This window comes from Arachis duranensis, chromosome 7 (genome assembly GCF_000817695.3).
Source record: "Arachis duranensis cultivar V14167 chromosome 7, aradu.V14167.gnm2.J7QH, whole genome shotgun sequence".
Classification (NCBI taxonomy): Eukaryota; Viridiplantae; Streptophyta; class Magnoliopsida; order Fabales; family Fabaceae; genus Arachis; species Arachis duranensis.
In genome coordinates this window covers 51,082,379-51,098,451 of record NC_029778.3, presented here as the reverse complement: position 1 = coordinate 51,098,451, position 16,073 = coordinate 51,082,379, and the positions used below count along the sequence as shown (strand labels likewise).

Below are 16,073 nucleotides of genomic sequence, written 5' to 3'. Positions count from 1 at the left end.
CCCACACAATTTCATTCGTGAGGTGATTCGAAACATTGCAGAATTATATTCATTTATAGATTTAAAATCTTGTAGACGCAAGTGCGTCCATTCATATCGAGCTTGAGGAAGTATCACCGTTTTTTTATGATTGTACCTTTCTTCAAGGTCTTTCCAAAGTTCTGCAGGATCTTTTAATGTGAGATATTCATTTTTCAACCCTTCGTCAAGATGACGACGAAGAAAAATCATGGCTTTGGCTTTATCCTTTTGGGATGCATTATTTTCAGCCTTAATGGTATTTCCAAGATCCATTGAATCAAGATGGATTTTCGCATCTAATATCCATGATAAATAATTGTTTCCAAATATATCAAGAGCATTGAATTCAAGATGAGAGAGCTTCGACATAATGAAAATATTACCTGAGTCTTCCTAAAGATTTGATCAGAGTCTCGTACTGATAACGTGTGGTAAAATAAATAAAAGATATGTAAAATAAAGATATATAAATAGAAGACTCTAGTATTAAAATAATTAGTTTAATAATAATTTATATATATATATATAATATTATATGTTGTAATGTGTATATATATACAAAGATAGAAAGGAGTATTAAAAATAAAGAGAGAGAAAATTGCATAAATATATATATAAAGATAGAAAAGAGTATTAAAAGTAAAAAGAGAGAGAATGACATATATATAAGAGAAAGAGAAGTATTTGTAAGAAGCGATAGAGAGTTGGCCTTTTTTTATTACTTTTGTTGCTGTGTAATATTGACGGAGGCTTAACCTCCTTTTATAGGCATAATGAAGGAAATTTTCAACCTTCATTAATGTAAATTCTTTCTTGGTAAAATGAGAACTGAGTCACCCAACCATGATATTAATGGGTATCCATATCTATTGTGTTTATCACAACATAAATGACAGTCGTTTACAAAATATAAGTCGATTTAGGTCGAGTTAAAAACTAATGTATAATCTAGAAAACACCACCCAAACCCCAAAAAAACTAATATATAGGTCCGTGTAACATAGAGTAATAATGTTATTTTCACTGTACAAAAATAATAATAATATTTTGAGAAATATGTATTTAATAAATATAAAATCCTAAATACTATTAATAAAATAAAATATTATTAATTTAAGTATCAGTAAGAAAATAACATGAATAACATAGCAAGTGGAAAGTATTTATAATATGAAAAAGTACAGGTAGACAATGAAAATATGAAATAACGTGAACAATAGATATATCGAATGTTTATTTCATTAGGTGTGCGAATCGTTATTTTAATATTAAGATTTAGGTAGATAATTTAAAAATGTAGTATATTTTAATTTAATTGGTAGTTGTTCATATTGTTTAAAAAATTATTGATTACCTAATATAACTCTTATAATATATACGAAATTTTTTTCTTCTACCATTTCTTATTTTTAACTGCATGAACAACGAATATCGTTATTATTACTTTTTGAGAACCTATTATGAGGTCACCAATACGTAATACTAGATCCATCATCCTTATAACTCAGCTAATATAGCATTATTATTTATTATTATTATTATTATTATTATTATTATTAGAAGAAGAGCAGTGTATGAGTCAGTACTTGTCAAGTAAAGATCAGTAGATGAGAGAAACCACACACTTAAAAAACGGAAAAAACTCACATGGTGAAAACTCCAACTTTACGTGGAGTTAATAATTAAAAATTATTAAATAATTTAATTAATTTAAATAAATTTTTATTTAACGATTCTTAATTATTAACTGAACGTAAAATTAAATTAATTGTACCTAAATTTCTACCAACTTTCATATTGAAAGCATGTAGAGATGTACGAAGAGAGAGAGAGAAAATGATGGGTCTCGCTTCCTTTTTTTCTTTTGAAAAAAATATAAAGCGTGCCTTTGTACGCTGTATTCTTCAATTTGTATGTGAGTGTGAATTTTTTTTTAAACCAAAAAAAGGTACGGGGGGATACATCTGAAATTTTACCTAAATTACTGATTTGAAAGAGTAACTAATGTTAATGAACAAAGGTTACTGTAAACAAACCCTCTACTAAGTATCTATTTTTTTTCATACAATTATGCAAGACTAAGGGATGGAAAAAGGTCCAGGTAAAAACACATGAACCAACAATGATTTGTTAGGGCTGATTCAAGATTGTACACCCGATTCAATTCAACGTATCTATCAATATCAACTTTGGATTTTAATCATTCATTGTGTCAGAAAGAATGTGTTATGAGCTGAACAATATGTTAGACTATTATTCATACTTGAATTTTGGTGGAATATTTGACAGTGCTAAGTAAAGTAGGCAACTGCTCTTGGTGCTACCTCTCATTGTTATTACATTATTTATTGTTCGGGGATGGCTCCATGCATGATTAATGTATAGTTAAGCAAAGTGTAGAATAGTATGACAAGTATTTTGCTCACTAAGAAATACCTTAATGCAAACAAAAATTGTAAAGAATATAACTACTCCAGCTCTTATAAATTGGTTTTTGTTACCATATAAAACAACACAACAAACCGGATTAAGCATACAGTCCGCGCATAAAGTTTACAGAGCAAAGGGAAGAAGCCTCAACAATCAACATGATTAAGCTCCTATACCCTACCATTTGCACATCCTACAAATTATTCCACCTGCATGGTAGAATATCTGGTATTGCAACCTGCTACATATAGATATAGTCATCATATTATGGTCTGCATAATTCAATAAGAAAAAGAAAAAAATCCACCAGAGAAACGGCTCCTTTCCAATAACCAAACTCAAGGGTCGGATGGTGGTAATGCACCATGGTGCGCAGACCGTGCCTGACTACTCACTGCTTCATTTATCCGACTGAATACTACCTTAAGAGGAATACATGATATGACAGGACCCTTGGCCTTATCTGCCATTGGTTTTCGCTGTCCTTCGGATTGCCGGTGGCCAGTAAGTGACGACAGTCTCCGAATCTTTTTATTTAACAGACTAGGTTTCTTCGTTTTGGAAGGTTTTCTATATCTGGACAAATTCTTGGAAGGTCTTCTTTTGGTCGTGGAGTTTGGCCTGACCATACAATAACCGTCACGATCCTCTGGGTCGTGTCGGATGCCACTCAACAGTGTATCGCAATGACCATTGTCCAAAACCTCAACTGTCAGAGGATGTCCTATGAATGCTTTGCCATTTAGTTTACTTGCAAGAGAAATCAAAGGGACATGCTGTGGCCGGTAGCTGGATTTAACTTCTAGCTTAACATCAAATAATGAAGCATCAGAAGAATGATCCCTTCCGGGAAAATCTGCTGTTTGATATTTGGAGTTTAAAGTAAAACGGCACTGGCGACGAGGAAGTGATCTCTGAGGCGTGAGCGATCCATCAGGCAATACTTTCATCTCTGTTGCCCCCATATTATGCTTTCCCAAGTCCTGAAATTCATCTACTTCGCCTTCTGCAACTTGTTTACATCTTTGAGTGGTCAAATTACATGAAGCACTAGGACCACCTAAGATACTCGCTTCAACTTTCGGACCAGCACCCTGAGAGACTCCATCAGAGTTTGGCATACCTGAGATACTCGCTTCATTATCCATGTTAACATGTTTTCTTGGAACTCCTTTTCTATTTTTACTTTTATTTCTTAAATTCCTCTTTCCTTTTGACTGCCACTTTGAACTACCTTTCTCTATTCTATGACTGCCATTTCTCAGTGATGGAGCTTCAGATTGACATACTTGAAAGGATTGTTGTGCCAACATACCATCTTGAGGCTTTCCAGATGAACAAGAAACAAGTGCGGGTGACAAATCTGGAAGAAGAAACTATATCAGTGCAAGCAGATATTCAGTACAAGGCATTTGAAACCACAGAACATACCAAACAAAAGTATAAGCAAATACGAAATATGACTGAACTATAACCAAAGCCGTTGTAATAGTTAAAATGGGAAAAGAAAAAAAAGATTTAAACACGGTAAAACACAACAAATCTACAAATTACAACTGAGGCAGTTGAAAAAACATTATTAATATTTCTTTAACACACAATCCAAAGACTCAATTCATCATAAAAAACAAAAACCCTGAACTGTTTGAAAAACACAGTATTAAGATGAAATTTGTAAACATTTCACGCTGCAGATAGAGAAATGGCTACCGAAATTAAATACCTGCAGTGTGTTTCTCATTCCCTACATCCCTAATGAATTTATGAGATGTGCCAGGAGCCTCCTTCTTCACCATATCACTGATTTCAGAAGCTTCACGACCTTGGTCATGAATATTTAATGAAGAACCATTCTCACAAGCAGCCTCATTACTATTGGAATTATTAATAGCCTGTAGAGAGCTTTTCTTTAAGTCATTGGAATCTAATCTTGAATTCTTGCCATCAGTGACCGTACAAATCAGAGAACTGCTTGAAGTAGGAAGCTGATCACAAGTTACCGGAACTGACACCATGGCTGTACTCTCCAAAACTTTTGTCAGCTGCCGGCGTCGATTTTTCCTTTTCAATGACTCTTGAGCATTTGTTACCTGTGATCTCTTTCGCTTCAACGATGAATATTGACCCTTAACACCATTAAAAATAGTCCCATTTACCAGGTAGCTCCCTGTGTTTGAACTATTGTGTGCTGTACTATCTTGCTGAAGCATCTCAGGCATACTTGTACTGGGAACCTTTCTCTTTGACACAACACCAACGCCCAAGTCCTCAAGACCTCTCATTCGCTTGACTCCTTCCATTCCATCATCTTCTGAGTCATTAGGAGTTCTTCGTCTCCGGCCTGGCATAGACTGCATCTTGGTAGAATCATTTTGGTTTGGCTCTTCAAAAGATATGCCAGATTGAGACAACTCTGGAGCCGAATTAGAATTGTCATCATCGTCAGATATATCCTCATTGCCATCAGCAGAATGAGACACGACTAGCGAATCTCCACCTGACACCCCATTTTCATTGACAAACTTACCAGTTCTAGAGCAGAAAACTAACGGCTCCTTGCCAACACGAGCACTTTCTAGCTCAAGAGCATGAATAATAGCATCCTCCCTGCGAGCATACTTCACCGCCTTCTTATTCGAATTAGCAGCAGATGCCTTCGCCTTCTCGATGCACTCATCATACTCTCCACAACGAAATGCCTTCACCCGCTTCGACTTCTCAAGGTTATACCAGTCCCTAAATCAGAGAAAAAAAAAAAAATCACAACTCGAACAATATACAAATTTAAGGAAGACAAGCAACATTTCTTGAAAAGCCAATGAAATTTACATCATTCCTACATCTAGTTCAGGTTTCAGTCACATACTTCCCTGCTAGCAAAATTCCAAATTTCCAATCGAAAAAACATCTAACAAGGGCAGAGGAATACAACAGAGTAGTACCAAAAGGAAGCTGATTTAGTGAAGAAAACAAATAGAAAAGAAAAGAGGAATACAGAACTTAGAAGGATGAAGAAGAAACTCACACGCTTGCGTCTTGACGACCCAAGAGCTTAACTGGAGTACCTGATCTGGGAGAAACCAAGCAACTCTGAGATAATTCATGGAGACCCATTATCCGGCCGGGCCACCACGACCCGTTCCGGCGCCGGACCCACACCAACGCACCCTCCGACGCATCGATTCCGTTCGTATTGGCCTCCCCTGCTGAGAAGCTTCCCATTCCCACCTCAAAACAAAGTCATAAACTTTCCAATCCCCAATTATAAAGCTCCAATTTTTTTTTAATAATTGAAATTAGTTGCGCCACCTTCTAAGCCTACTGAGAACAAAGAAACATAAATAAGAATAAAAATCAGAGGGGTCTGCTTGGAATAAAAAGGAGCTGGAAAAAAAAATACAACCATGGAGGAAGAACAAGAGAAGCAGAACATGCAGAAAGAAAAGTTGGAGGACTCACCGGGAGGAAGATCTAGGAGGAAGAAAGGGGCGACCGAAACCGAAATATGGTGGCAGTGTCTTTTTTTTTTTTGGACACAGATGGTAGCAGTGTTAGTGATGTGAAGTTGTGAACTTTGCAGAAACAGAGTCACACTCGGTTTTTTTCACTTACATAAACAAAAACGAAAATTAATAATTTCAAAAACAAAAACTTAAAAACAATATTATTTTCCAAAACCAAGTTTTTTGGACACAAAAATTGGACGGGCTCGACTTGATCTGGGCCAAAATCATGTGGGCCAATCCGATCTAAACCCAAACAAAATTATATTTTTTGTTTTGATTACATTATATATAATTAATAATTAATTATTTAATATTATTTAAAATATACTAAATTATAATTTAGAATTAAATACTATTTAATTTAAACTAATAAATAAAGTGACAATTAAATCCTCGAAAATTTTAACCTCAAACTAATTAGTTTTGAAGGAAAAAAAAAATATCAATTAAATCTTCCACAACAATAGATAATGGACATGTATATTCTTCAGTGAATACATAGTATGAAACGAAACAGAATTACACATGTATTTCGTTATCTATAGTGATTTTTACAGTGGTTTTACAATTATTTAAATCAACAAGAATGAAATTAATAAAACGCATTATGAATGTCGTTTTGTAGAGTGGTTTTAATTCATCTTTTTAGTCCTAATTTCAACACCCCAAATACTTGTTTACTGTTATGAGTTAAAAACAAACATGTAGCTGGATTGAATTAGCCTACACCAATTAATTAAATAATTTTTATCTTGAAAAACTTGTGAATTGTTACATTAAATATTTTACAAGACAACATGCTCTCTCATCAGCCTGCAAATTGGTTACTTCACTTGCTGTGCTGAAGCTTCATGGCGGTGGCATTCAATTGTTTCTTCTATACACAACCTTGATCAGTCATAGCTTGAGCAATGGTCAGAAAGGATGAGATGACTGCTCCATGTACCAAAGCCCTGACAAACAAAACCATTCATACAGATCTTCATAGAGGTTTCTATGCTAATCAATTCTGAAAAGGAAGGCATTTCTGGAGAAACCACTTACTCTGGATTTTCTTTTTGATAACCAAAATCAGCTGCTGCTTTCATGGACCTCTGATAAGTCTGCTTCATTGCTTCCTATCAAATCCACACAAAAAGAAAGTTATCATAAATCATTATGCAACTAGTGCTTACCAAAGTATGAAATAAAAAGTAAAACTAGTTCACAATTTCCACAATTGTCAAAATTTCATCTAGCATAAATTCTCGACATAACGAAATAAACGATGAGTGATTTGTATAGGTAATATATTTTCAGCAAAGGGAAATATTTAGAATACCTGCAATTTAGATTCGAAATCCTCTGGCGACCAGTGCATCAAACTGCATTCATGATTCAGTTCAAGCTCTCCAGCCACAACCTGTAAGCAAGGAGAGAGGTCATCAACATGTCAACATGCCAATCTAGAATCTACAATAATATGAGCAAAACATAGCACTCTGAATATAGCAAACATCATACCCCTCCAGTGCCAGCAGCCATTGCAGGAGCAATGAGAACACTAGCTTTCTTTAGGAAGTCAGCTGCCTCAGGAGTACAGGGCATGTTGGAACCTAGCATTCAAATAATATATGGAAGTCACCATTAGTATTTATGAGAGACAAAATATATACCCAAAGAGCAAAGACATATTTTGCACCCTTAAAGAAAAAAAAATACCTTCTACTAGTAGACGACAACCTGCATTAACCAAATTAATGGCATCAGATTGTTCAATTTCATTCTGCGAAGCACAAGCAAACGCAACATCACACCTTTCATTCCAGGGTTTTGCTTCGTCATAATATTTGGACCGAGCATAGGTCTTTGAATAGTCTCTACATAAGCCAATGTTATGACTTATGAGCAAGCAACCAATATTATATATGCCTATGCGGGGGAAATTTTTTTTTTTTAACAGAAAATACTACATAAATGACAGGAGACAAACCTCAAACTTCTTTGTTGAGCTTTGATGTCTCTCAATAATGCTATTTTCATGTAGTCAAATCCTTCTTCATCAACCAAATATCCCCTTGAATCTGAAAATGATTTTTTAGAAACATTGCATATGGGATCAAAAGATCAGGCAACATAAGGGAAATCAATCCCAACAATTTTGATATGAGTACTTCTAATCTTAATCTCATGATGAATATGAAAGATGAAACCTGACATGAAAAATGCACAATAACATCATGCTGTAGGATTCCTATATTTGTAACTCATAGCAAATCAAAATTACCTGAGACTGTGATAGGAAGGGCACCATAAGCAATCAGTTTCTCCAAAACGTGCATTGCAATCTTTCCAGAACCACTCACAACACATCTAACAAAAATAGAAGAAAGAATAGTATCTCCGAATTCAAGAATCATGAACATGTAAAATGAATCTAATTAGCGAAAAATTTACTAGTATATAATTGGTTGAAATAGCAGACAAACAATTAGTAAATGAAATTGATATACATGCAAATGGGAACATTCTAGTTTATAATATAAAGGGAGTATTAAATTCAAAGTCTTCATTCTTTGCACCACTAGAATCTTAATAGCTAGAAATAACTGTTAGAAGGTAGCACAAATAATACATGAGCCAACAACAGCAATCTTTATAAAACATCTAAATTAAGTGGCAACCTTAATCCTTTGAGTTCTTTATTCATATCAGCAAGTATGAGCTGTGCAAAGAAAACCTGCAGTGGGTTGCAAGCTTGTTATATTTAAGAATTTGAAACAATACATCCATATAAGGCTTTTATGATAATATTCAAGGTCAATAATAGGCAATAAGTCATGGTGCCAAATGGTGAGTTGGCAAATAGAAGTTACAGGAATTGCTGATAATCAGTTCCTAATAAAACGAAAAATCCATGCACTGGGAGAAAAACTTGGATGCTTGTGATGCATCCCATGGATATACTCGGCCAATAACACACTTTTATATAAAATGCTATTATATTATTGGTTGTGAGCACAATCCACCATGCACTCGAGACACACAAGTATTACTTGTGAACAGGAGCTTGGGACCTTTACAGAAAGGGCATCTAGAAATTTCAATAACTCTTCAAGATAATATGTACGAAAAACAGGTAAGGCTAGTTACATATTATACATAGTCAAGCAAATATTACCAGGCCATAACCAGTAGCTTCAGTTCGAAGACTGGCTCCAGACCAAAATATCCTTGGTCCTGTAAAACTTCCCTGCATAAGTAGCACATACATATGAAAAATACATATAAAGTTACTTAGCTTTGCTCTAGACCATGAAGGAAAACATCTCTCGGCTCAAAGATTAATGTTTACATTACTTGAAAATGACCAGCCAGACGTCTATATTGTCCAAAAAGATATCCCATTTCTCTAGTACCAACGCCAATCTCCTCTGATGGAAGGTCCTAGCAAGCAACCATTACAACAAAAATAAGATGCAGAAGAGGCTTCAAAATTAAATAGTATAAAGGATCCTATATATTTTCAATTACCTTGTCAGGACCCAAGTACCGATACATCTCACTCATGAAACTTTGACAAAATCGCATGATCTGCCAACTTATTTAAGTTACACTAAGAAATTATACAAGTAAAATAAGTAGGAAAGTCACCTCATTATCACTTTTTCCTTTTGGATCAAAATCACTTCCACCTGCTGCTCCTCCCAATTTGTAAGGCGATAATGCATTCTTTAAAGTCTGCAACGAAGGGAGTAGCTATGTTGTTTACAAAGTGGCTCAACAGATAAGCAGCTCAGAGTCTAGACTTTGATCTCTTTTGATAATTGAACCTCAGCATTTTTCAATAACAAACCAATCAATAGTGCCTTAGATATACATCACCGCACAAACATCCATCATATTGGCTTATTTAGTACTTCATTATATAAATTTTATATATGCACATTTATGTGCCTACACGGGTGTGCTAAAAAAAGGCATGTTTATAAAATCTAGGTCAAAACTTCTCTCCTTCTGCCAGTTCAATTTTATCTGGTTGGTGAATAGACTATAGGCTTCGAACTTCTCAATTTTTATGTGCACCAGGTATTCAGATAGTATATGCTAAACAAAAATAAATAAATAATAAAAATTGCATTGAATGTAATATAGACTAAGTTCTGGATTTAGATCTATTAGCTGTAGGAGAAATTATCATAAATAACAAAATCAACGTACCTGTGAAAAACCAAGAAACTTGGTAATGCTTAAATTCATTGATGGATGAAAACGAATACCACCCCTACATGGACCCATTGACTGGTTGAATTGTACCCGAAAACCCCGATTAACATGCGTTTCACCCCTATCATCCACCCACGGTACTCGGAAAACAATCATACGTTCAGGTTCCACCAAGCGCTCCATGATCCTGATATAACTGAGATGCATAAATACTAAAGCATTAGATTTGTCATCTGCAGAGTATACCATTAAACATATAGTTATGACTTCATATGCACAAAACTCACTGAGAATTTTTCGCTATGACTCGCTCTAGAGCATGAACTGCTTCCTGAACTGCCTGAATGAACTCAGCCTCATGGGGATCCCTTTTTAGTGTAGCCTCGAGAATTGATCCAGCTGTTTTCGAAATAAGAGCTTCAATTATAGAATTGTTTGTAGAGGTGTCAGATAATACTGAAAGATAGTAATGCTCTTCGTTTTAATATATATAATGAGAGAATTCCTTAGAATCCTATATGATTAAATAAAAGGTACATAACCAACATAAACGTGTCTTAAAGAAAAGCTTATGTAACTTGAAATACATTATGTACACCAGTAAAATATAAATACTAAATTATCTACAAAAAAACAAGAATAATAAACTAACAAAAAATTAATCTAATTTAGTCTATCACTGACGTCTTAAGACACGACATAAGACATATTACAATGTATTATGCAAAGTGGGAAGTTTGCATCATTCACGAAAGGAAAATGAATTTAAGGAACGTCAAACAAGAAAAAATGGTTGTACAGCCAGTGATTATAATAGCATGTGAGATGGCCAACCTTTTACATAAATAGGCTTGTCAGTGGTAATTTTCTCCTTAGAGGCCATTTGAAGACGAAGAGCCTCTTTGTGAAGCAAACTATTATTGTGTTCCTCTAGAGCACTCATCTGCATATTACGACTGCCCTCATTCCCATAAGGGTTTCTTCTATGCTTCCTGCCATACTCCCTGCAGACAGAGCAAAAAATCCTAGCCGTACCATCTTTCATATCAACATAAGCCCATTTGTAGGTGTCTGCCCATTCCTCTCTCCATCTTTTAACAACTTTCTTCTTCCTCTTTCCAGGTTGGGTCTTCGACATATCTTGAGCATCACCAGGGAGCGGAGAAACCATCTCCATCTGCTTGGTCTCACCCTGCTCTTCAGTGGAAGATTCCCGTGGCGGGCCACCAATTAGAGTAGTGTTACCAAATGAAGGATCATCGTCTCCAGGTCCAATTTCTAGATCAATCTCTTCACCAATCTCCCTTACAACCAAGTGATGCCTCTGAGCTTGCTGAATCAAATTAATATCGTCCATCGCTGAATTCATACCGAATCCACTGCCGGGCAGCAACATTCAGCACGACATCCCTCTTAAAGTTCTTTTTGTTCTGGCAAGATGCATACATTACATATGCAATTAAATATTTAGTTGCAAACAAACAGAAAAAGGGAAAATTCAAAATTGTTCTATTCGATGTTCATTTAGCTGATTCAGCTTTATCAGAGACCATGCATATAAAAACTTAAAAACAGCAACAATCACAAAACAATATCTGTATAACTTCTCTTCTAACTAAAAGGTGCATACTCTACTAGCTCACTAGCTGAAATTCAGCATAAAAAACAATAATTACTTCGCAATGCAGCACTTAAGAACAGGGACCCCACTCAAGTACAGACCTTAAACAAAAAAATACATGGTAGTAGCATCTAGAAGCTAGTTTCCACTACTCAAAAACCTTAATTCCCGAATTGGAATACCATCTCCAGCGCTCAGTATGTCAAATTAACGAAGCACGTGAACAAACTCTCCCCAAAATATCCATCAAGCTCAGATTTTGCAAATACCCAGAATTGAATTTCATGAGCAAGTTCAAATAGGTATGGAATTGGAACGAAAGCGACGAACCTGAACAGTAGCCGTTACGAGGGAATTTGGTGTGGCTGGTTTTCAGCTGAGAGTGTGGAGAAAATTGATGCGAGATCTTGGCCCTCAGACTCAGAGAGAGGTTGATCAGAGCGGAAATTGTTGCAGTGAATGGGAACAAAAAGGAGGAGCCAACTTTAGTTTGGAGGTGTGAGTGAATGAATGAGTGCAGAGTGGTCAGTGAATGAGTGAAGGACGGAAGCGATTAAGTTTAATTTTCACTTAATAATTAATCAGAGAGTTAATTAAGATTAACGGAATGAAATGATGTTTAATTGTTTATCACTGTGATCAAGGACTGGGATAGAAATCCTGCTTACTCATTGATCTAAGTGACATAAGCACTTTAATAATACGTAAGAATTAATTTTAATCGCATATTTTTGTTTACCCACTTCTTAATTGATGTTTCTGTATTCCCCTCCTTTTGATTATGAAAAGAATAGCTTCCGATCTAATTATAGAAAATGAAAACAAACTTTGTACTTCTAATTTTAATGGAATGATCAAGATACTCTTATGAATTAGACACTCATTTAGCTAGTTTTAAATAAAGATATATAATCGCTTTAAAACAAATAAATTATTCGTAATAAAAAAATTATAAAATAAAAAAAATAAGAAAAAGAGAATGTTTTTGTTTTAAAAATGATTTGGTACGTAAAAAAGATTAAAAGCGAACAAAGTTTTTGCCTATACCTTAAATTTTAGAATAAACACTCATCTCGATCCCTGTCCATTTTAAATTAGGATAAGACGACCCCTCACTAAAAAAATAACACACACTGGTCTCTGTCCATGCATAAATAACTCGTCGCGCCTCCTCCCTTGTATCCCTGTCCATAATTGACGAAAAAGTCTGATGTGGCATTTATCGGTGCTGATCTGGCAGTTAGTCCAGAGTTAAGTTCCAGCATGGATTAGGGTTAATGGACAGGGATCGATTTGTCCCCCTGTCACATTCAAAAACGACGTCGTTTTTAGGTTAAGAAGGAGGAAACGTTTACTTCATCCTCTGGTTCCCCAATCTCTCCACAAACTATTCAAATTCTAAACAATAATGAAACCCTAAGGGATCATGGTTGGAAGTGGAGAACGTTGCTCATCCTCCAACCTGCAAGATGGAGGCGATAGTTGGAGTTATAGCATGAACTCTAATCAGAGTATTGTAGGTAGAAGAAAGAAGAGATGGGTCTCCCCAAAATGCTATTGCGGGTCTGATGCTATTCTGCTCATATCTAGGACCAAAAATAATCCGAATAGGTTATTCTTACATTGCCCTAAGTTCAAGGTATGTTTATGGACAATTTTGTGTTGATTGTGTTCGATTCTATACTTACTTCAAGGTATGTTCATGGTTTTAATCTCTTTGAATTTGTCTAAATGTAGACTGCAGAAGCTTATTGCTCATTTTTTGTATGGCTAGATGATTATGTTTCTTCCTTTAATAAGCATGTTTCGAAGACAATATCAAAGTGGGTAGTGCCGCAGAACCAGCATCGATTTGAAAGCCTAAGTGATGCGGTGGATGACAAAGTGGAAGAGTTAAAAATTAGGTTGATTGGATTAGAAAATCAATTGGAAAAGAACAGGAAAAAATGGGTGAAAGTAGATGCTTGAGATTAGGTTGTAGTATTTTGACATTTTTGAGTGGGGTTATGGTTGCCTGTTTATTTAGGACAACTATGTATGCAACTTAATGAATAATTTTAGGGTATCTAAAAATTGTGTGGCAAGATGAAATTGTATATGTAAACATTGTGAAAATTATATGAAAATGAATTATTATTATGACTGTTTAAAATTTTTTGACCTGAACTTATTGTAAATTAGTGCAGTAAATATTTGTGCATGTAACTTGGATTGAAGTAAATTTTGTAAAGCATACCAATTCATATCATTATATTCATATTGTCAAGAAACATGTAGTTCATATGTTCACAGTTATAATATCATTGTAAAGGCAACATGGCCCAAAATAAAAGTTACACATTTGTAAATACCAAAATACTAAAAGAAGAATAAGACATTTCTTGAAATAATTGTATCACTTCATACTAAAGTATCAAAATACCAAAATAACAGTAACACATTTCTAAATTCCTATTAGCACTGTCATCCCTGCTTAGAGTCCTGGAAGCTTGAAGCCGGGTGTTGGCACAAATTTCAAAAGTCTTGATGCAGTAGTTGAATTTGCAACTGCATCGTCTTTTCAGAAATTGCATCATGAGTGGTTCTTGGAGTAGTCTTTCTAGGTACTGAGTCATTTGATTGAAGCTGTGAGATGTGAGGCATTAGGTTTGATACTTGGGAAGGTTGAAATTTGAACCATAAGGTCTGCCCCGGTGCTGGTATGGGTGGAGGCACGAAACATGGAGCTGGTGGCCTAATAATCTTGTGCTTCTTCCTAAATGGTGTAGGGTTGTCATTGGAGTTTTCTCCTACAGGCTGCAACAAAATAGGTTTAATAGTTATATGAATGAAAACTTTAAGGAATTGAGATGTAATAATTTCTTGTATGAAAAAAGTTTTGTTTTTTTAAAAAATAGAAAAAAATGACCTTCTCAGCTGGTGGTGCAGATTGTGAAACTGAAATTTCTTCTCTCTGATTTTGGGTCGATGCGCCAGTTCTGATTGGCTTTTTGGGTAATTTCTTCTTAGTTTTTCTCGCTTTGCTCTATGACAAAAAATAATATATTATAGAAAACAAGCAGCAAAATTAGTGTAACATATAAACCTAAACCATAAACTCACCACAGAATCTGAGGGTGGCCCTATTGTTGTGGCATTTGCATCGAGGTCAGTGGTATTTTTATGACATTTTTGAACCTAATGATTGACACGAATAAAAAGCCACAGCTCAAACCTCATCTAAATCTAATAAGTACTTAACACAGCCATTGTACCTCAATTCTCAAAACACAGAGTAAAGAAGTTATTATTTAGGACAACTCAATTCTCAATCATATACTCATTGGCCTGTTTAGGCTTTAACTCAGGCTGAGTTAGTAGTCTCTTCACCAACTTTGATGTCACCTATTCTCTGTTAGCTAGATTACTCCCAAAATCTCTAGCATAGTTGTGCTCATTAACTAATGTCTTCACCTAATAACACCCCCAGCACTGTTCCAAGAGGTCAGAATCAACTAAGGACAGTTCTCTCCTGCACATGCAGCCATCGCCCTCTTCTTTTTATTCTTTAGATACATCACATCCTTCCCTTCATACACAAAATAGTCCTTTAGTGCATTCTTAAATTTTTTTATTGTGATGAATGTTTGTCCCACCTTAAATTCAACTTTTTCATATTCTGTCTCCTTATTGAAAGCATCAAATGTAGTCCTATTTTCATCATCATTAGACACTGGGCTGTTAAATACTTCACTCACATATTCATAAGGCTTGTCATAATTTAAGTCTAGCTCATTCCCAACAATATCAAAATTTGATGCCATTGTATTTTCAGCCAATCCATGTCTAGCCTCCACACCAACCCCTGCTTCAGGCCCATTGATGCGTGAGCATCTTTCCTATCTTTTCCTAGTGAATTTGCATTCAATTTGTCGATTTTAATCAAGAATTAATTATCTTTTAGCCACTGTGGATGCTACTTTGAATCGTGTGCAATTCTATTTATTTTAGGTAGCATTCGGTTGGATTTGATGGAGTTTCCGCTGAAAAAGAGAAGAAGGCGAATGATGTTGTCAACCCTAACCTCTCTGCACTCAAACCTAAATAACTCGAGCTACAGAAGTTTAGCTTTCCAACGATGTATAATAGTCCATACTTCTCTTCTACCAGTTCTGCCAAGGCTGCACCTAACTTGAGATTTCTCAAATTAGATGCAAGACATCAATAAGCACGCACAAGGAGTAGGCTGCATCTCAAGTTAGGCACAACCTATTTTCAAGTAAGGCGTAGCACTCAACATTCCACGCCAA

The 16,073-nt window shown here is 35.3% G+C and overlaps 2 protein-coding genes across 4 annotated transcripts; both read right to left on the bottom strand.

Moving 5' to 3' along the window:
- Window positions 1–2,474: 2,474 nt before the first annotated feature.
- LOC107458529 (uncharacterized protein At1g51745) lies at window positions 2,475–6,037 on the bottom strand. 2 transcript variants are annotated; one of them, XM_016076736.3, is made up of 4 exons: window positions 5,911–6,037; window positions 5,477–5,772; window positions 4,175–5,187; window positions 2,475–3,814 (listed from the first exon to the last, which is right to left on the bottom strand). In XM_016076736.3, the coding sequence occupies exons 2-4, from the start codon at window positions 5,671–5,673 to the stop codon at window positions 2,790–2,792; spliced, it is 2,235 nt and encodes a 744-aa protein (XP_015932222.1). In that variant the 5' UTR covers window positions 5,674–5,772; window positions 5,911–6,037; the 3' UTR covers window positions 2,475–2,789. The 2 variants fall into 2 exon arrangements, with proteins under 2 accessions (XP_015932222.1, XP_015932223.1); XM_016076737.3 differs by having other exon boundaries at window positions 5,477–5,769.
- A 652-nt stretch (window positions 6,038–6,689) lies between these two features.
- Window positions 6,690–12,382, bottom strand: LOC107458528 (uncharacterized). 2 transcript variants are annotated; one of them, XM_016076734.3, is made up of 16 exons: window positions 12,115–12,382; window positions 10,998–11,593; window positions 10,451–10,580; window positions 10,158–10,359; window positions 9,591–9,677; window positions 9,471–9,530; window positions 9,297–9,383; window positions 9,118–9,189; window positions 8,621–8,676; window positions 8,224–8,309; window positions 7,930–8,020; window positions 7,659–7,816; window positions 7,461–7,552; window positions 7,279–7,359; window positions 7,002–7,075; window positions 6,690–6,910 (listed from the first exon to the last, which is right to left on the bottom strand). In XM_016076734.3, the coding sequence occupies exons 2-16, from the start codon at window positions 11,557–11,559 to the stop codon at window positions 6,835–6,837; spliced, it is 1,914 nt and encodes a 637-aa protein (XP_015932220.1). In that variant the 5' UTR covers window positions 11,560–11,593; window positions 12,115–12,382; the 3' UTR covers window positions 6,690–6,834. The 2 variants fall into 2 exon arrangements, with proteins under 2 accessions (XP_015932220.1, XP_015932221.1); XM_016076735.3 differs by having other exon boundaries at window positions 10,451–10,562; window positions 12,115–12,381.
- Window positions 12,383–16,073: the final 3,691 nt, after the last annotated feature.